Below are 21,284 nucleotides of genomic sequence, written 5' to 3'. Positions count from 1 at the left end.
TTTTTATTATTTTGAACAAATGAAAGCCTCTAAGACTAGAAGAATTCTACTTCAGTGGCCTAATTCTTATTACAAAGTCCTTGGGAGGAAGTGTTTCGAAAGATTTGTGAAATGCTACTTGTTAACGTTATAACTTCTATGTTTGTATTTACTTCAGGAGGTCTTTTAATTTTTCTGTCGCCCAATCTGGAGTGCAGTGGCGTGATCTCGGCTCACTGCAACCTCTGCCCCCCAGGTTCAAGCAATTCTCCTGCCTCAGCCTCCCAAATAGCTGGAACTACAGGCACGCGCCACCACACCTGGCTAATTTTTGTATTTGTAGAGACGAGGTTTCACCATGTTGGCCAGGCTGGTCTCAAATTCCTGACATCAGGTGATCTACCTGCCTCGGCCTCCCAAAGTGTTGGGATTACTGGCGTAAGCCACTGCGCCCAGCCAGGAAGTCTGTTAATTTTAAGTGAAGCTTCAGTGTAAATTAGAAGGAAAAAGGTATGTTCTGGTAGACACAAATAAACAATAGTTAAGAAAAAGCTGCTTTATTTAAGGTTTTAAAGGGTTAAGGGACAATTTTCTTTAATCTTGTACTAATTATGTATAATTAAAAATTTTAGTGGCTCACAATTATTGGGCTTTGTACCTTTCATAAAGAATCTTAGGTCTGTGAGCAAACTTTGACAATAAAACTGTTAGGTTATGGTTACTTGTATGCTGAATTTTTCATTAGATATGGTGTTATTATACCATTGGAATATCGTGTCAGAATTCTAGTGAAAAAATAAAGAATAAGATGAAAAATGTTTAGAGCAAGGAACAATATATGAGATTTTTACTTTCATTGACTTTTATAAGATTTATAAATTAAATGGGAGTATTTTTCTTCTATTTCACTGTATATGTGTTATCAATATATTCAGCAATTATACCATAATTACCTTATGATGAGTTCTAAAGGAACACATTACCTATTTTAAAACAAATTTCTTTTTTAAAAAATATGTGTCTATATTGTTAGTATAAATTAAATGAAGCTGTTTCTTAATTGTTTTTATAGAATGGTAGAAGAATATCATGACTTATATACATTACAAAGAGAAAGGATGGAGAATGATATGAAACAGTTAGTGGCAGAAAGAGATATCTGGAGCTCAGCCACATATGAATTGGCCCTGAAGGTTAGTTCATCTGGATTCACAACTCACACTTCTTTTTTGGCTAAAGATTCATTCTCCAGTTTTAAAATTTGTTTTTTTGTTTTGTTTTGTTTTGAAAGAGTCTTACTCACTCTGTTGCTTAGGCTGGAATTCAGTGATGTGATCTCGGCTCACTGCAACCTCTGACTCTTGGGTTCAAGCAATTCTCCCACCTCAGCCTCTTGAGTAGCTGGGATTACAGGCATGAGCTGCCACACCCGGCCCGTTTTGCAGTTTTCAATAATCTAGACAAAGACTCAAAAAAATGAGGATGTATATTTATTGATGTATAATGTAACTTTTGTGGGCTTTGAAAAGGAAAAGTTGAATTTCTTCTTTTTATTCTTGCATTTGTTGGGCACGTAGCTATTACACAATTAAGGGGTCTTTTTTTTTAAGGGCAGAATCTATGAAATATGAACAAGTGTTCTTTTTCTGTTGTTTGGGAACATGTTAAAATTTTCAACTTTAATTTATACTAATAATGAAGTAGGAAAGGTGGTTCTTATCTCTTCATACAAGGTGACCATATTTGGATCACTGGATATCACACTCTGATTCTCTTTTTTTAAAAAAAAACAGGGTCTCACTCTGTTGCCCAGGCTGGAGTATAGTGGTGAGTGGTGCAATCACAGCTTACTGTAGCCTTGACCTCCTGGGCTCAAGCAATTCTCCCACCTCAGCCTCTTGAGTAGCTGGGATTACAGGTGTGCACCACCACTCCTGGCTAATTTTTAATTTTTTGTAGAGATGGGATTTCTCTATGTTGCCCTGGATAGTCTTGAACTCCTAGGCTTAAATCATCCTCCTGCCTCAACCTCTCAAAGTGCTGGGATTACACGCATGAGCCACTGTGGCTGACCCACTCTCTGATTCTGTTTACCTTGGTACACAAGATGACAAATGAATTGAAATATGGTACACTGTGGACCATTATAGTAATACTTTAGGGAAATAGCAAAGTCACACAATATTCTATATTTCTAAAATATTTACTTGTTTGTTGCCTGTTCTGACAACTGGGACTTCTAGGTACAGTGAATTTTGATCCTCAAAAGATTAAAAAACGAGTTCAGTTAAATTGGTTCACTGGTCTACTGGTGGCAGGTCACAGCGTTCTCCATGGAGATATACTGCATTAATGTATTAATACATCTGCATTAGAGCTCTGTATTAACCCTGCCACATGTAGTAGTTTGTCAGTTATTTGGAAGAAAATGTAGAAGGCATCCCTGTCAAGTGTCCTAAAGCTAGAGAGAAAGCTAATATACTAGATGGTGGAATCAAGGCTTGTTATTTAGGAAAGTTCATTTACTTACTAGAGGTAATTATTAGAAATCTAGATCATTACTGGGGACATGCTAGAGGCATTTCCATTCAAGAGAGGAGAAAGGATTTCTGCTATCACCGGAGATCCTAATTCAGTAATAACATGCAAATAAGATCAAGAGATATAACTACTTATAGGAAGCAGCAAAATCTCTTTAAAATTTTTTTTCCCACTGATTTCTTTAGCAAAAATCCCCAGTATATTGTTGAATAGAAGTGGTAAAAGTGAATATTCCTGTTCTCAGTCTTGTGGGGAAGACATTCTGCTTTCACCATTAAGTACAATATTTACTGTAGGCTTTCATATATACCCTTTATTGGGTTGTGGAAGTTCCCTTAAATTTTTCATTTGTTTAGAGTTTAATCATAAATAGGTGCTGTATTTAGTCAAATATATTTTCTGTGTCAATTGAGATTACTACATCTTGATTTCCTTTTACTTTATTGACATATTACATTGTTTTTAACACCTTTATTGAAGTACAATTGATATACAAAAAAAATCCACACATGTTTAATATATTCAATTTGACATTGAACATTTACATACACTCGTGATACCCTCATGACAATCAAGGTAATAAACATATCCACATTAACTGTTTATATTTATTTTATTAATTAATTTTAAATTTTATTTTAGATTCAGGGGTACATGTGCAGTATAGCTACATGGATATATTGTGTAAATCATAAAGTTTGGGCTTCCAGTGAGCCCATCACCCAAATAGTGAACATTGTATCCAATAGGTGAATTCTCAACTGTTGGTCCTTTCCCACCCTCCCCACTTTTGGAGTCACCAGTGTCTATTATTTTCGTCCTTGTGTCCATGTATACCCATTGTTTAGTTCCCACTTACAAGTGAGAACATGCAGTATTTGATTTTCTGTTTCTGAGTTTTTTCACTTAAGATAATTGCCTTCAGCTCCATCCATGTTGCTTCAAAGCACATAATTTCATTCTCTTTTATGGCTGCATAATATTCCATGGTATATACCACATTTTCTTTATCCAATTAATCATTGATGGACACTTTGGTTGATTCCATGACTTTGCTATTGTAAATAGTGCTGGAATAAACATATGAGTGCAGGTGTCTTTTTGATTAAATGATTTCTTTTCCTTTGGGTATATAACCACTAGTGGGATTGCTGGGTCAAATGGTAGTTCCATTTTTAGTTTTTTGAGAAATCTCCATACTGTTTTCCACAGGGGTTGAACTAATTTACATTCCCACCACAGTATATAAGTGTTCCCTTTTCTCTGCATCCTCATCAACATCTGTTTTTTTTTTTACTTTTTAATAATAGCCGTTCTGACTGGTGTGAGATGGTATCTCATTATGGTCAAAGTCACTATTATTTCCTGATAATGCAATTATCTACCTAGCAAAGATAAATTTAAATATTATTTGAATTAATTAGCCTTTAATAATGTTGCTGAATATAAGATAAATATACAATTTTTTAACAAACATTGGGCAAATAATGCAATTTTCTACCCAGAAAAAAATACATTTAAACATTATTTGAATTATTTAGCCTTTAATAAAGGTTGATGAATACAAGATAAATACAAAAAAAACCCCAACGTATTACCTATATACAATAATAAACATTAGAAATGCAAAGAGGGAATAAATTTAATAAGAAGGGATAAGACCTATATCTTGAAAACACTAAAACCATAGTAAAGAACTTAAAAGAAAACTAAAAGGAGAGCTGTATAGCATATCACTGGTTGAGAACAATAATCAATATTGTATAGATGTCAGTTCTCTCCAAATTAATCTTTATTTATTTATTTATTTATTTATTTATTTGAGACGGAGTCTCGCTCTTTCACCCAAGCTGGAGTGCAGTGGCGCGATCTCGGCTCACTGCAGGCTCCGCCCCCTGGGGTTCACGCCATTCTCCTGCCTCAGCCTCCTGTGTAGCTGGGACTACAGGCGCCCGCCACCTCGCCCGGCTAATTTTTTGTATTTTTAGTAGAGGGGGGTTTCACCATGTTAGCCAGGATGGTCTCGATCTCCTGACCTCGTGATCCGCCCACCTCGGCCTGCCAAAGTGCTGGGATTACAAGCGTGAGCCACCGTGCCCGGCCAAATTAATCTTTAAATTTGATATAATTCCACTAAAAATCTCAGTAACAATTTTATTTTTAAGAATTTGGCAAGTTGTTTATAAAACCCATCTGGAAGAATCTGAATATGAGAATAATAAAACATTTTAAAAGAAGATTAATAAAAATAACTTGTACTTTTAGACATCAAAATGTATTATAAATTCAAAGTAACTGAGAAAATGTGTTACTTGGTTAGAATAGATAAATACAACAGAATAGAATAGAAAGGTCAGAAATAGACTCACCTATATATGGGATATTCAAATTGGGTTGGCACAATTGATTATTCAATTGTTAAAAAATTTAGATTTTGGCTGGGCGTGATGGCCAATGCCTGTAATCCCAGCACTTTGGGAGGCCGAGGCAAGTGGATCACCTGAGGTTAGGAGCTCAAGACCAGCCTGGCCAACATGGTGAAATCCCATCTCTACTAAAAATACAAAAATTCACTGGGCATATTGGCGGGTGCCTGTAGTCCCAGCTACTGAGGAGGCTGAGGCACGAGAATTGCTTGAACCCGGGAGGTGGAGGTTGCAGTGAGCCGAGATCGCACCACTGCACTCCAGCCTGGGCAACAGAGCGAGACTGCGTCTCAAAAAACAAAACAAAACAAAACAAAACAAATTTAGATCCCTACCTCATTAAAAAGATACCTAAAAAGTAAATCCCAGGAGGGAATAATTAAATGTTAAAAACAATGTAATTATAAACATATTAGAAGAAATTACGTGAGAATTTTCAAAAAAATAGTAGCTTTTGTGACATATAATTCACCCAATTAAAGTGTACAATTATATGTTTTTTAGCATGGTCGTAGAACTGTGAAACCATCACCACAACCAATCTGAAAACTTCTTTGTTACCCTCAAAAGAAACTCCATACATTTTAGCAGTCGCTTCTCATTACCTCCAACCCATTCAACTTAGGTAATCATTAATGAACTTTCTTTTCTCTCCAGGGTACATCTTTTTTTTTTTTTTCTGAGATGGAGTCTCACTCTGTTGCCCAGGCTGGAGTGCAGTGGCGCGATCTCTGCTCGCTGCAACCTCCACCTCCCGGGTTCATGCCATTCTCCTGCCTCAGCCTCCCGAGTAGCAGGGTACATCTTATAATTTAATGCATTCATGTAGTTTGTAAAGATCAAATATGTGTACTTAGGATAGACATCATCTAAAATATTTGTCTTTTCTTTGTGGTAGATACATTTGATTTACTCTTTTCTAGCTATTTTAGAATGTGCAATAGATTGTTGTAAACTATAGTCAGTCTACCTATCTATCTAACACTAGGACTTATTTCTTCTGTTAAATCATATACTTGTACCCATTAATCAACCTCTCTTTATCTTCTCTCTCTCCTACCCTTCCTGGCCTCTGGTAACCATGAATCTACTCTCTATCTTCATGTGATCCACTCTTCTAGCTCCCACATGTGGATACTTGCAATCTTTGTCTTTCTGTGACTTGGCTTATTTCACTTAACAAAATGACCTCCAGTTTCATCCATGTTGCTGCAAATGATAGGATTTTATTATTTTTCAGTGGCTGAATAATATTCCATTGGGTTTATATACTGTGTTTTCATTATTCATTCGTTGGTGGGCACTTAGGTTGATTCCATATATTGGCTATTGTGAATAGTGCTGGTATCTTTTGATATATTGATTTTCTTTCTTTAGGACATGTACCCAGCAGTGGAATTAATTGCTGGATTATATGGTAGTTCTGGTTTTAGTTTTTTGAGGAACCTCCATCATGTTCCTCACAGTGGCTATACTAATTTACATTCCCACCAACAGCATACAAGTGGAGACAAAAGTGACTCCATGTTGAATGCTAATGTGCCATGTTGACTTCTGATTAGCCCCAGTCAAGTGAATGCCTCCTGATTTCTATTTACTTTTCTCAGTGTAAGAACAAAGCAACCTTGATGTTATCACATAAATTATAAGGCTATGATGCTTACAGCATTCTTGCCTGTTCTGGAGGGTTGCTTTTGTGTTGCACAAAACAAGCATACCCTTTCTTTATGGTATATAAGCCTTGAGCCTGGGGAGTAACAGTGCAGAGATCTACCTGTCTTGTGGCTACCCTAGACAATGCTTCTGTTAGTTTCCCCAACAAAACACCCTTTACCCATAAACTGGATTTGTCTGCCTTGGTTTTTGGTTTCTTAGCTCCTTCGGCATTTGGAAACTTCCTTGCATATATGGCCCTTTTATAGAACAGTTCTCCTTTCTCCACATCTTTGCAAGCATCTGTATTGCCTGTTTTTTGATACAATCCATTTTAACTGGGGTGAGATGATATCTCATTGTAGTTTTGATTTGCATTTCTTTGATGATTACTGATGTTGAGCATTTTTTCACATACCTGTTCGCCATTTGTATGTCTTCTTTGGAGAAATATCTATTCAGATCTTTTGTCCATTTTAAAATCAGACTATCTCCTCTTTTTTTTTGCTATTGAGTTGTTTGAGCTCCTTATAAATTCTGGTTGTAACTCCCTTGTCAGATAGATAGTTTGCAAATATTTTCTCTATCTCTGTAGGTTTTCTCTTCACTTTGTTGATTGTTTCCTTTACCATACAGAAGGTTTGTAGCTTGATGTAATTGCTTTTTCTTTCTTTTTGCTTTGGTTGCCTGTGCTTTTGAGGTCTTACACGGAAAATCTTTGCCCAAACCAATGTCCTAGAGTGTTTCCCCAATGTTTTCTTCAAGGAGTTGTTTTAGTTTCAGGTCTTAGATTTAAGTCTTTAATCCATTTTGATTTGATTTTTGTATATGGTGAGAAATAGCGGGTCTAGTTTTATTGTTGCATTGGTCTATGTGTCTGCTTTTATGCCATTACCATGCCGATTTGTTTACTATGGCTTTGTACTAAATTTTGAAGTCAGGTAGTGTGATGCCTCCTGCTTTGTTCTTTTTGCACAGGATTGCTTTGGTTATTTGGGGCCTTTTGCGGTTCCATGTAGATTTTAGGATTTAAAAAAAAAATTCTGTGAAGAATGCCATTGGTATTTTAAGAGGGCTGGCATTGAATCTGCAAATTTCTTTGCATAGTATTGCCATTTAACAATATTAGTTCTTCCAGTCCATAAGCATGGAATATATTTCCATTTTTTATGTCTTTTTTTTTCATCAGAGTTTTATAGTGTTCCTTGTATAGATCTTTTACTTCTTTTCCAAATTTAGGTATTTTATATTATTTATTGCTATTTTAAATAGAACTGCTTTCTTGATTTCATCTTCAGATTGTTTGCAATTGGTATATATAAATCCTACTGATTTTTGTATGTTGATTTTGTATACTTGAAATATATTGAATTTGTTTTTCAGTTCTAACAGGTTTTTGGTGGAGTCTTTAGGTTTTTTAAAGTATAAGATTATGTCTTTTGTGAATGAGGCTAATTTGATTTCTTTATTTTCAATTTGGATGCCTGTTATTTCTTTCTCTTGCCTAATTGCTCTGTCCAGGACTTCCAGGAATAAAAGTGGTGAAAATGGGCATCCTTGTCTTGTTCTAGATCTTAGAGGAAAGGCCTTTAATTTTTCCCCATTCAGTACAATGTTAACTGTGGGTTTGCCATATATGGCTTTCTTTTATTTTGAGGTATGTTTCTTCTATACTAAATTTGATGAGGGTTTTTATCATAAAGGGATGTTGAATGTTATCAAGTGCTTTTTCAGCTTCTATTAAAATGATGCTATGCTTCTTGTTCTTGGTTCTGTTAATGTGATGTATCACATTTATTGATGTGCACATGTTGAACCATCCTCATATCCCTGAGATGAATCCCACTTGATCATGGTGAATGATCTTTTTTAACATGTTGTTGAATTTGGTTTGCTTATATTTTGTGAGGATTTTTACATCTATGTTCATCCATGATATTGGCCTGTAGTTTTCTTTTTTTTGTTGTGTTCTTGTCTGGTTTTGATATCAGGGTAATGCCTTATGAGTTTGGAAGTATTCCTTCCTATTCAGATTTTTTGAAGAGTTTATGTTGAATTGATATTAGTTCTTCTTCAAATACTTGGTAGAATTCAACTATGAAGCCATTAGGTGCTGGGATTTTCTTTGATGGTAGACTTTGTGTTATGGCTTTGATCTCATTACTTGTTATTGGTTTATTGAGGTTTTCCTTTTTTTTTTTTTTTTTCCATTTTCCCCCTGGCTGGAGTGCAGTGGCACAGTCTTGGCTCACTGCAACCTCCGTTTCCCAGGTTCAAGCAATTCTCGTGTCTCAGCCTCCTGAGTTGCTGGGATTACAGGTGCCCGCCAGCACACCTGATGAATTTTTGTATTTTTAGTAGAGACGGTTTCACCATGTTGGCCAGGCTGGTCTTGAACTCCTGACCTCAAGTGATCTGCCTGCCCCACCCTCCCAAGGTACTGGGATTACAGGCATGAGCTACCATGTCCAGACTTAGGTTTTCCAATTTGTTCATGCATAGTTGTTTATAAGTCTCCAATGCTTCTTTGTATTCCTGTGGTCTCAGTTGTTACATCTTCTTTTTCATTTCTTATTTTATTTGTGTATCCCTTCCTTCCTTCCTTCCTTCCTTCCTTCCTTCTTTGTCAAAGATGGTTGGCTATATATGCATGAATTTATATCCAGGTTCTATATTTTATTGCATTGGTCTATATGTCTGCTTTTATGCCATTACCATGCTGGTTTGTTTACTATGGCTTTGTAGTAAATTTCAAAGTCAGGTAGTGTGATGCCTCCTGCTTTGTTCTCTTTGCACAAGATTGCTTTGGTTATCTGGGGTCTTTTGTGGTTCTCTATGGTTTCCTTCCTTCCTTTCTTCCTCCATTCCTTCCTTTTCTTTTTCTTTTCCTTTTTTTTTTTTATTTTTTTGAGACAGAGTCTTGCTCTTTCACCCAGGCTGTAGTGTAGTGGGGTGGCATGATCTCAGCTCACTGCAACCTCTGCCTCCTGGGTTCAAGTGATTCTTGTGCCTCAGCCTCCTAAGTAGCTGGGAATACAGGTGTGCACCACCATGCCTGGCTATTTTTTGTATTTTTAGTAGAGATGGGATTTTACCATGTTGGCCAGGCTGGTCTTAAACTCCTGGCCTAAAGTGATCCACCTACCTCGGCCTGCAAAAGTTGGGATTACAGGTGTGAGCCACCATGCCTGGACCTTTATCTTTTTTCTTATTTAGTCTAGCTAAAGCTTTATTGATTTTGCTTATCTTTTCAAAAAACCAACTTTTCCACTGGGCGCAGTGGCTCACACCTGTTATTGTAGCACTTTGGGAGGTCAGAGTGGGTGGGTCACCTGAGGTCAGGAGTTTGAGACCAGCCTGGCCAACATGGTAAAACTCTGTCTCTACTAAAAATACAAAAAATTAGCCAGGCATGGTGGCAGGCGCCTGTAATCCCGGCTACTTGGGAGGCTGAGGCAGGAGAATCCTTGAATCCGGGAGGCAGAGGTTGCAGTGAGCCAAGATTGTGCCATTGCACTCCAGCCTGGGCAACAAGAACGAAACTCCATCTCAAAAGAAAAGAAAAAAAAAAACCCACCAGCTTTTCCTTTCATTGATTCCTTGTATTTATTGTCTCAATTTTATTTATTTCTGCTGTTATCTGTATTATTTCTTTCCTTCTACTAATTTTAGGTTTGGTTTGTTCTTGCTTTTCTAGTTCCTTGAGGTGCATTGTTAGGTTATTTCCCATCTTTCTATCATTTTGATATAGGAATTTATTGTTATAAACTTATCTGTTCATACTGCTTTTACTGTATCCCATAGATTTTTGTACGCTCCTTTTACATTTTCATTTATTTCAAGATGATTTTTCATTTTGTTCTTGATTCCTACATTGACCATTGGTCATTCCGTAAAATGTTATTTAATTTCTGTGTGTTTATGAAGTATCCAAGATTCCTCCTGTTATTGATTTCAAGTTTTATTCCATCATTGTGGTCAGAAAAAATACTCTATATGATTTCTACTTTTTTGAATTTCTTCAGACTTGTTTTGTGGCCTAAGATATGGTATATTCTAGAGAATGTTTCATCTGCTGACAAAAAGAATGTGTATTTCTTAACAAATGGGTGAAATGTTCTGTAAATGTCAGTTAGGCCTATTAGGTCCAGTGTGTAGTTTAACTCCGTTTTTTGTTGTTGTTGATTTCTTGTCTGTCCATTACTGAAAAGGGTGTTAAAATCCCCTACTATTATTATATTACATTTTGTCTCTCCCCCTTTATTTTTCTTTGAGATGAAGTCTCACTCTGTTGCCCAGGCTGGAGTGCAGTGGTGCAGTCTCGGCTCATTGCAACCTCCGCCTCCTGGGTTCAAATAATTCTCCTGCCTCCATCTCCCAAGTAGCTGGGATTACAGGTACCTGCCACCATGACTGGCTAATTTTTGTATTTTTAGTAGAGACGGGGTTTCACCATGTTGGCCAGGCTGGTCTTGAACTCCTGACCTCAAGTGATCCGCCCACCTTAGTCTCCCAAAGTGCTGGGATTACAGGTGTGAGCCACTGTGCCTGGCCATCTCTCCCTTTATATCTGTTAATGTTTGCTTTGTATAGTTTGGAGCTCCAGTGTTGGGTGTATAATGTTACACCTTCTTTATAATTGTTATATCTTTTTGCTGAATTGAATCCTTTATAATTATATAGTAACCTTTTTTTTTACAGTCTTTGATGTGTAACCTATTTTATCTGATATAAATATAGCTACTCCTGCTCTCTTTTGGTTTCCAATTGCATGGAATATATTTTTCTACCCAAAAACTTTCAGTATGTATGTGTTATTATAGTTGAGTGGATTTTGTGTAGACAGATATTGTTGGGTCTTGTTTCTTTATCCTTTCAGCCATTCTGTACCTTTTAATTGGATAATTGAGTTCATTTACATTCAGTGTTATTGTTGATAAGTAAGGATTTACTACTTCCATTTTGTTGCTTTTTATCTTGTTTTATAACTCCTCTTTTCCTTTCTCACTGTTTTCCTTTGTGATTAAGTGATTATCTCTGATATTATGTTTTAATTTGTTGCCTTTTTTTAAGTGAATCTATTATAGGTTTTTGCATTGTGGTTACCATGAAGCTTAAAAAAACATTGTATAACAGGTTTTTTTTTAAAAAAGAGATGACAATTTATCTTAGATTACAAAAAAAGAATAGAAGCAAATAAAAAATGAAAAAAATACACTTTAACTCTATTCTCCTCAACATTTTGACTTTTAGTTATTTGCATTTACATATTTGTATATTACCCATCTCTTAACAAGTTGCTGTAGCTATTATTGTTTTTGATAGATTTGTCTTTTAGGCTTCATACTAGAGTTATGAGTGGATTGCACACTACAGTTACAGTATTAGCATATTCTATATTTGTCTGTTTAGATCATTTTACCAGTGGGTTTTATACCTTCAAAGTTTTTTTTTACATGTTGGTGTTTTTTTCTTTTAGATTGAAGAACTCCCCATTAGCATTTCTTGTAAGAGAGGTCTGGTGGTGGTAAATTCTCTCAGCTTGTGTTTGGGAAAGACTATCTCTCCTTCATATTTAAAGAACAACTTTGCTGGATATAGTATTCTTGGATAGCAGGGTTTTGTTCGTTTGTTTGTTTGTTTTCTTACAGCACTTTGAAAATGTCATTTTTCTCCTTCCTGCCCTGTATGGTTTCCACTGAGAAGTCTGTTGCTAGGTAAGTTGGAGCTCCTTAACATGTTATTTGCTTCTTTACTCTTGCTGCTTTTAGGGTCATCTTTTTGTTCTTGGCCTTTGAGAGTTTGATTGTTGTATACCTTGGGTGGTCTTGTTTGGGTCACATCTGTTTGGTGCTCTCAGACCTTCCTATAACTGGACATTCATATCTTTAAGTTTTTGAAAGTTTTCTATTATCTGTTTTTTTTTTTTTTTTTTTTTGAGACAGAGTCTGGCTCTGTCACCCAGGCTGGAGTGCAGTGGCATGATCTCTGCTCACTGCAACCTCTGCCTCCCGGGTTCAAGCGATTCTCCTGCCTCAGTCTCCTGAGTAGCTGGGATTACAGGCATGTGCCACCATGCCTGGCTAATTTTTTTGTATTTTTAGTAGAAACGGGGTTTCGCCATGTTAGCCGGACTGGTCTCAAACTCCTGATCTCAGGTGATCCACCTGCCCCGGCCTCCCAAAGTGCTGGGATTGCAGGCGTGAGCCACCATGCCCGGCTGATTCTTATTTCTTTCTATCCTTTTTTCTCCTCTGATTGTGTACAAGTAGCCTGTATTTGGGCTCACCGATTCTTTCCTCTTCTTGATGCATTCTGCTCTTGAGAACCTCTGATGAATTTTTCAGTTCAGCAAATGTATTTCTCAATTCCAGTAGTTTTATTTTTTTATTATTTCAGTCTCTTTGTTACATTTCTCTGATAAATTTCTGAATTGCTTTTCTGGGTTATCTTGGAGATCACTGAGTTTTCTTAAAACTGTAGTTTTGAATTCTTCATCAGAGAGCTCACGTGTTAGAGTCACTCACTTGTTCCTTGCTTTGTCCATTTGGGGAGATCATGGTTCCCTGTTTGCTGTTGTTTCTTATGAATGTATGTCTATTACTTTGCATTGAAGGGTTAGTTATTTATTCTAGTCTTCTCTGTCTGGCTTGTTTTATGTTTGATTGGCTATTTTTGCTTAGCAAATCTTAAGGTTGCTGCCTCCTTTTCAGCACTACATGGTGCTTTAAACCCAGGTTCACCTCAACTCTAGTAAAGGATTGAAGTGCTACCCTTCCCATGTAGGGGAGTTTCCAAAGGCAATATCTCTGCAGTGTGAGAAGGATGGCTAGGGGCTAGTGCCCAGGGAATCTGTGGAATGAACCTTGCACAGCATGGTGCTGTTGATAACCCTCTCTCACATGGAGTCTCCTTTGGCTGAGTTGCAGAGCAAAGTTTCCAGGCCTGGGGATGGTAGTCCTTCTTCTACGCTTTGTCTCTGCCTGTCCTCAGGCATATTTATCTCTTCAGGCACTTGTGATGGTTTCCTGCCAAGAAATCAACATGATGGGGTCTCCTGCCAAGGAATCAACATGATGGGGTCTCCTGCCAAGGAATCAACATGATGGGGTCTCCTGCCAAGGAATCAACATGATGAGGAAGCTTGTTGTCCATCTTGATCTCACTTTTTCCAGTGTAAAAACCATGAGTTTGGGGAAAATTTTCCATGTGCTTTGTGCTGGGCAGAAGCAGGGAGGGAGATTGAGGCTTCAGTGAGCTGAGATCGCACCACTGCACTCCAGTGTGGGTGACAGAGTTAGACCCTGTCTCAAATATATGTGTGTGTGTGTAAAGAGAGAAATGTGGAAGCTCTTTTTTTTTTTTTTTTTTTTTTTTGAGACGGAGTCTCACTCTGTCGCCCAGGCTGGAATGCAGTGGCACAATCTCGGCTCACTGCAACCTCTGCCTCCCGGGTTCAAGCGATTCTCCTGCCACAGCCTCTCAAGTAGCTGGGACTACAGGCACATGCCACCACACCCAGATAATTTTTGTATTTTTGGTAGAGACGGGGTTTTACCATGTTGGTCAGGCTGGTCTCAAACTCCCAACCTTGTCATCTGCCTGTCTCGACCTCCCAAAGTGCTGGGATTATAGGACTGAGCCACTGCGCCTGGCCAAAGCTCTTTCTAAGTATGACAGGAAATCTTAAAATTTAAAACTTCCATTCAGTGACAATCACTAGAAATAAATAACAAACTGGGAGAAAATGTTTATACAGTTAATATTACTAAAGTGGTAGAATAAATAAATTTTAAAGGTAAAATAATCCAACAAAACAGTGGGCACAGACTATAAACAGATAATTCAGAGTAAGAAATTCAAATAGCCAATAAATATATGAAAATATGTTCAACCTCACCAATCATCAATAAGATGGAACATACAGAATAATTAGGTAACTTTTTAGCTTAGCATATTGGCAAACATAGACAGATGATAAACATGAACATTTGCATGTACTATTGATGGGCATGTATATTGATATAACCATTTTAGAAATTTTTATAGAGGCTAACAGTATTTTAAATTTGTACCTGTTTGATTAACCAATCACACAGGCAAAAAGTCATTCCATTCCTAAGAAATACTAATACAAGTGAATAAGAATATGGATGTTCATTTCAACATTGTGATTACAAAAATATTGAAATAATCTAAATATCCACCAGAAGGGAAATTATAGTTATTCAAACAGTAGAATACTAAGGAGCTGTTTAAAAGAATGTTGTAGATATATATGTATGTGCAAAGATGGCTATGATAAGTAAAAGAAATAGCAAGTTTTAGAATAATATAAAAGGATAGGAGAACATTTAATAAAAACTATCACAAGTATATAAATAACTATGTGGCCAAGTGTAGTGGCTCAAGCCTGTAATCCCAGCACTTTGGGAGGCTGAGGCGGGTGGATGGCCTGATGTCAGGAGTTTGAGACCAGCCTGGCCAACGTGGTGAAAACCCATCTCTACTAAAAAAATTACAAAAATTAGGCAGCATGGTGGCCCATGCCTGTAATCCCAGCTACTCGGGAGGCTGAGGCAGGAGAAACACTTGAACCTGGGAGGCAGAGGTTGCAGTAAGCCGAAATCATGCCACTGCACTCCAGCCTGGGCCATAGAGTGAGGATCAGTCTCAAAAAAAACAAAAACAAAAACAAACAAAAAAAAAACTATATATAGTTTATATATGCACACACACAAAATCTTCACTAAGAGAACAGCAAACTAATAAGACAGATTACCTTTGGTTAGTTGAATGTTAGGGTTGGGTGAGCTGGTGGGAATTTTGAAATTTACTTTATACTTCTATATTGTTTGACTTTGTTTTAACAAATATATATTAATTTTTTGACTGTGAATGGTAATTTTTGAGGTTCTACTAATTTTTAAAAATAAACTTTGAGCATGTGTTATGTGTCAGACATTATGGCATGTACTGGTTGGTAAAATAAAAATAATTGAGACAAAGTTCCTGCCCATAAAACTTCATGAGAGTCAAATATCTCAACAATTGAGAATGATGAGCCTTTCCAGACAAATGAAATGTTAGTAGGGATAAATGTATAGATTAATCTTACTAATATGAATAACATTAATAATTACCATGATATTATTTTTAAAAAAGAAGCAGCAATTATTTATTCAGTTATTACTATGTGTCACATATTTTGCTAAGGGAATAATTAGCATAGTTCTTACAGTAATCCCTTGAAATAGTACTATCATTACCCACATTTTTCATATGAGGACTCAGAGAGGTAATTTGCCTAAGTTCACATAGCTAATAAATGGTGAACCTAGCAAGTCTGATCCCAGAGCCTGAACTCCCAATTTCCATTATATACCATCTTCAGAGACAAAAGACAAACAAAACTCAGGGCAGCCACCTAAAGGAGGAGACCCAATGTAAGAGCAATCCATGTAAAAAAAAAAAAAAAAAAAAAGATTTGTGACATTGAAGTAACTGTGGATTTGCTAAGGCAACTGCATGAAATGATTCTCAAAACAATGCTGGACTTTTACAAGATTAGAAGTAAAGAGAATAGAAGGAGATCATTGTCTCATTTTTCTCTGAAATGGTCAGACCTCATCTAGAATACAGTGTTCCATTCTGATGCAGAATTTTTAAGGGCACATTGACATTTTCAGAGGAAACAATCATGACAGTAAATACATGATGTAAGAAACAGATTTGAGCTAGACATGTTCAGTGGAGAAAAAAGAAGAAAAGTGAGATCCCTCACACTAGAAGTATTTCAATAGTAGAGAGCTGGCCCCTGGTAGAGGTTTCTGTAGAATTCCTTGCATTGATGAGCTTTGTGTTAGATCATCCCTAGAGTCCCTTCTAACTGAAGTGACAGCTAGAATGTCAATTCCTTGAAAATAAGAACTTTTATCTCTTTTGTCCATGTCTATGTCCACAGTGTCTAGAACAGTATTTCATGAAATGACTAGCAGTTGATGTCTTATATTAGTGGTTCTCAAAGTATGGCCCAGGGACCCCTTGTGGGGGGCGGGGGGCCTCTATGAGACCCTTTTAAGAGCTTCAAGAAATCAAAATTAGTTTCATTATAATACTAAAATGTTGTTTGCCTTTTTCATTCTCATTCTTTTATTAAGAGTATGCAGTGGATTTTTCTAGCAGCTACATGACGTGATATAGTCTAACAGATTGAATACAGAAGCAAATGAGAATCCAGCTCTATTCTTCTAAGGCAAACATTAGATTTGTAAAAATGTAAAACAATAGCACTCTTTTTACTAATTTAACAAAATTTTTAAAAATAAATATGCTATTTATGTTAATATGTAATGGGTTTGTTAATGTTTAAGTGATTAACAAATACACGTGTTAAATCTAGTTTACTTTCTGCCGGGCGCGGTGGCTCACGCCTGTAATCCCAGCACTTTGGGAGGCCGAGGCAGGCGGATCACGAGGTCAAGAGATCAAGACCGTCCTGGCTAACAGGTGAAACCTCATCTCTACTAAAAATACAAAACATTAGCCAGGCATCGTGGTGGGTGCCTGTAGTCCCAGCTACTCAGGAGGCTGAGGCAGGAGAATGGTGTGAACCCGGGAGTTGGAGCTTGCAGTGAGCCGAGATCGCGCCACTGCACTCCAACCTGGGTGACAGAGCAAGACACTGTCTCAGAAAAAAAAAAAAATCTAGTTTAATTTCCAATACAGTAAATATCAACAGATGCATTCCATATAAATAAAAGCACTTGAGAGTATAAAGGGGTCTTGAGATAACATTTTTTGTATAAAGGGGTCTTTAGATCAAATTTTTGGAGAAGTTTTGCTATACACTATACTTCAGTTTGGTTCCAGTTCAGTGGAAAATGTGAATTTGTAATTCGTGTTAATGATTTAAACAAGAAATTTTAGTTGAGTTAATGATTCGATGAAAAATCGATATATGAAATCACTGTAATAAATTATAGTGGTTTGCTAAAGTTTTAGGTTCCTGATTATAGTACATTATTTTTATAGGTGATTGAAAGAAATAGAGTCATATTGGCTAGAAGACTTTACCTTAATGAAAAAGGCTGGAATAAATACACTAAGCATTTCATCATACTGCTGTCAAACAAGGTAAAGGTCAATTATCTTCAGTTATGGGAAAAAAAGATGCCAAGTGGTGAGGGTTGAGACTGTAAGATGCCTTTGTTAAATTTATCGATTTTAAAAATATCATTTTATATTAGTGCTTATTGTGTACAGAATGAAAAATCTATGGGAAGGTGAATAAAGGCTCTTATTTCTCTATATTTGTCTTCTAATTAACGCAATTTATTTAAGTTTAATAACACTACAAGGTTACTCATACAATTATGATCCTATTGATTCATGGTTAAAGTAAAAAAAGTAAATAGCTGTGTTTTTTGAAATAGTTGCATTATCAATTTTATGGGAAAATTCAGTGAGCACACTAGATAGAAAAGGAGGGCATTTAGCATGTTTCTACCGAGTCAAAGCATTTACACTAGTCATTTCATTTAACTCTTAAGACAATTCTGTGAGATAGATATTAGGGTCTTTATGGATAATAAAAATTAATCCCAAATAGATTAGATAACATTGCCCAAGGTTACACAGCCAGTAGTAGCTACAATTCACATTTGGTTTGGTTTAGCTTATTGGTTCCTGTTCTGTCTAGCACACCATACTGCCCCTGTGAAAGTCCTATGGAAACACTGGGTTCATGTTGCAAAGGAAAAAAAAATCTTGTCTCTTAATACTTTATAAGAAATGCCATGGAAAATTCATCACCAAATGAACGGTGTAGTAGTGTAACTTTTCAATTTTTAATCAATTTTCTATGAATTTCTCTAGTATTACAATATTAATAATGGCCTGGTATATGTTAATGACTATTTGTTATATACATAAATGAATATATTATTTGATTCTATGCATTTTATATAGGACACTGAAGACCTTGCACTGTTGCAGAAGTTGACACAAAAATGGAGAAACTTAGTGAATAAACTTAAACAAGAGGTAGAACAAATGGAAGAGTCTACAAGCGAGACACTGAAAATTGTTAAGGATGGGCTTATCAAATGGCAGGAGTTCTTCAAGTGAGTCACCAAGAATCTTGTTTTTCTGATTATACTTATGTCTGATAACTCAGTCAAATTCTCTGTGTTCCTCCTTCTGTCTTTTACCTTGTAATCACTCTAACATTGATTTTGGGGAGCAGTCCCTATGAAGGCACAATCCTGCTAACAACCTTGAATAGTCCTGTGGTTTCTAGTGCTAAGTATCTCTCTAGTCCATCCCGATCCCCCTGCTCAACTGCTGCTGTCCCCATTTGAGTCCAGTTCTTTTTCTTTTCTCTCTTTTTGAAATAAAGTCAACTTACTTCATTACTTTGGCAAACTTGAGAATTTGGATCCATCTGCAAATCATATGCAGAGATGTAAAACCAATGGGTGACAGTTAGAGGGAGATGGTTTTGATTGGATATTATACTTTGCAATGATTAGAGAAATCTGACAATGAAAGAAGCTGCTAATAAAGTAGTTAAGTTGAGGTCAGATGGCTAAATCACAGCCAAGGTTAGTGGGAATCTATGCTTTGGATGCAGTCTGGACTAGATTTCTTTTTTTTAATTTAATTTTATTTTTTTTTAGACTGGGTCTCATTCTGTCACCCAAGCTGGAGTGCAGTGGCGCAATCTCGGCTCACTGCTGCCTCCATCTCCTGGGTTCAAGCGATTCTCCCACCTCAGCCTCCCAAGTAGCTGGAATTACAGGCATGCGCCACCACACCCGGCTAATATTTGTATTTTTAGTACAGACAGAGTTTTACCATGTTAGCCAGGCTGATCTCGAACTCCTGGCCTTAGTAGATCCACCCACCTAGGCCTCCCAAAGTGCTGAGATTACAGGCATGAGCCACCATGCCCAGCCTGGACTAGATGATTTCTAAGGTTTTTGTTTGTTTGTTTGTTGTTGTTGTGTTGTTGTTTTTTAACTTTAAGATGCTTTGTCTGTTGAGGCCTGGACTAGATGATTTCTAAGGTTTTTTTTTTTTTTTTAAATTTTAAGGTGCTTTGTCTGTTAGGTACCATTTCCATTTCAAATTGAGAATAATGGTTTCAGTTTTTCATACCCCCTTAAAGGTTTCCCCATTAGTAGATTTGGAAGTTCTGGAAGCTGAAGCTGGTATGTCTCCAAGCTGGCTGCTCCTGCCGTGTACCCATTTCTATTGTTTGTTGATTCTTAGCTGCGAGGCGTGCACGGGTGGCCATAGTTCTTGTCTCTTTAGCTTCAGAAGCTTATTTATCAATAGCTTTCACCTTGTGAGACTTCAGAGCCATTAAAGGAAATTGTTTTCTACCAGAAGTTGGGATTTCTGGCTTAAATGTTGAGTCTTAATCACTGTAAAGGCTTTCTATTTATATATTGCTTTGACAGCTGCATTCAACAGATCTTCTGATAGTGATCTGGTTTTTAATTCTCAAGACTCAAGAGACCACCCTTTAAAAAAAATACTCTTGTGGCCCATGGCCCTGTAACTTGATTGCTCAGGTCTGAATAGAATCTGAATTTATGTTTACAAATTTAATGATAAATACCTATGGGGAGAGGGGCTGGACCTGGAAGGCATGCTTCAAAATTATTGAGGAGAAATATGTTAGTTGTTTAGTCTTTAGTGTGTGAACTGATGATTTTGTTTATGTCTTGTTCTGAGATGTTTCTCTTTTTCTTTTTTCTTCTTTTCAGTGAAAAAGACATTTTATCCCCTAATAAGGGAAATATATTTAATTCAGTTCTTTTAGACTTCAAACAGTGGCAGAAGGTAAGACTTTTTAATAAAGAGCCTGGCAATCAAAGTGCTGATTGTAAACTTGGCATTCTGGACCTACAACTGAGTCACATCTCATCCTTTTTTTTTTGGGACGTTGTCTCACTCACTGTCGCCCAGGCTGGAGCGCAGTAGTGTGATCTTGGTTCACTACAACTTCCACCTCCTGAGTTCAAGTGATTCTCCTGCCTCAGCCTCCCAAGTAGCTAGGATTACAGGCATGTGCCACCACGCCTGGCTAATTTTTGTATTTGTAGTAGATACAAGGTTTCACCATGTTGGCCAGGATGGTCTTGAACTCTTGACCTGAAGTGATCCACCCACCTTGGCCTCCCAAAGTGTTGGGATTACAGGTGTGAGTCACCATGCCCAACCACATCTCATTCTTTAAAAATGCCATATTAGGGGCCGGGCACGGTGGCTCACACCTGTAATTCCAGCTACTTAGAGGCTGAGGCAGGAGAATCACTTGAACCAGGGAGTCACAAGTTGCAGTGAGCCGAGATTGCACCACTGCACTCCAGCCTGGGCGACACAGCAAGACTCCATCTCAAAAAAAAAAAAAAAATGCAATGTTAAGTTTTATGAACAACAAGGAAAAAAGGAAGTGCTCAGGGACTTTAAAAAATATGCTTAAATATTCTCAGTTCTATTTCAGATTTTTGGGTCAAATTAAGTTAGGCTGCTAGAAAAGAAATCAGGAATTTGTTATTGGTCTGTTCAGGGATTCAACTTCTTCCTGGTTTCGTCTTGGGAGGGTGATGTGTCCAGGAATTTATCCGTTTCTTCTAGATTTTCTAGTTTATTTGCATAGAGGTGTTTATAGTA

At 37.0% G+C, this 21,284-nt stretch overlaps 1 protein-coding gene across 5 annotated transcripts in view; it reads left to right on the top strand.

The window, feature by feature from the left end:
- AXDND1 (axonemal dynein light chain domain containing 1) overlaps positions 1-21,284 on the top strand; it is a 189,802-nt gene that overhangs the window by 47,421 nt on the left and 121,097 nt on the right. For all 5 annotated transcript variants that reach the window (XM_055111047.2, XM_055111042.2, XM_055111046.2 and 2 more), the window contains exons 12-15: positions 1,052-1,172; positions 17,634-17,735; positions 18,570-18,724; positions 20,375-20,450. In XM_055111047.2, coding sequence (XP_054967022.2) covers positions 1,052-1,172; positions 17,634-17,735; positions 18,570-18,724; positions 20,375-20,450 — 454 coding nt within the window. The remainder of the gene's footprint in view (positions 1-1,051; positions 1,173-17,633; positions 17,736-18,569; positions 18,725-20,374; positions 20,451-21,284) is intronic.

Source organism: Pan paniscus, chromosome 1, assembly GCF_029289425.2.
Source record: "Pan paniscus chromosome 1, NHGRI_mPanPan1-v2.0_pri, whole genome shotgun sequence".
Classification (NCBI taxonomy): domain Eukaryota; kingdom Metazoa; phylum Chordata; class Mammalia; order Primates; family Hominidae; genus Pan; species Pan paniscus.
The sequence above is the reverse complement of the archived record's forward strand: the minus strand, read 5'-3'. Positions and strand labels throughout refer to the sequence as shown.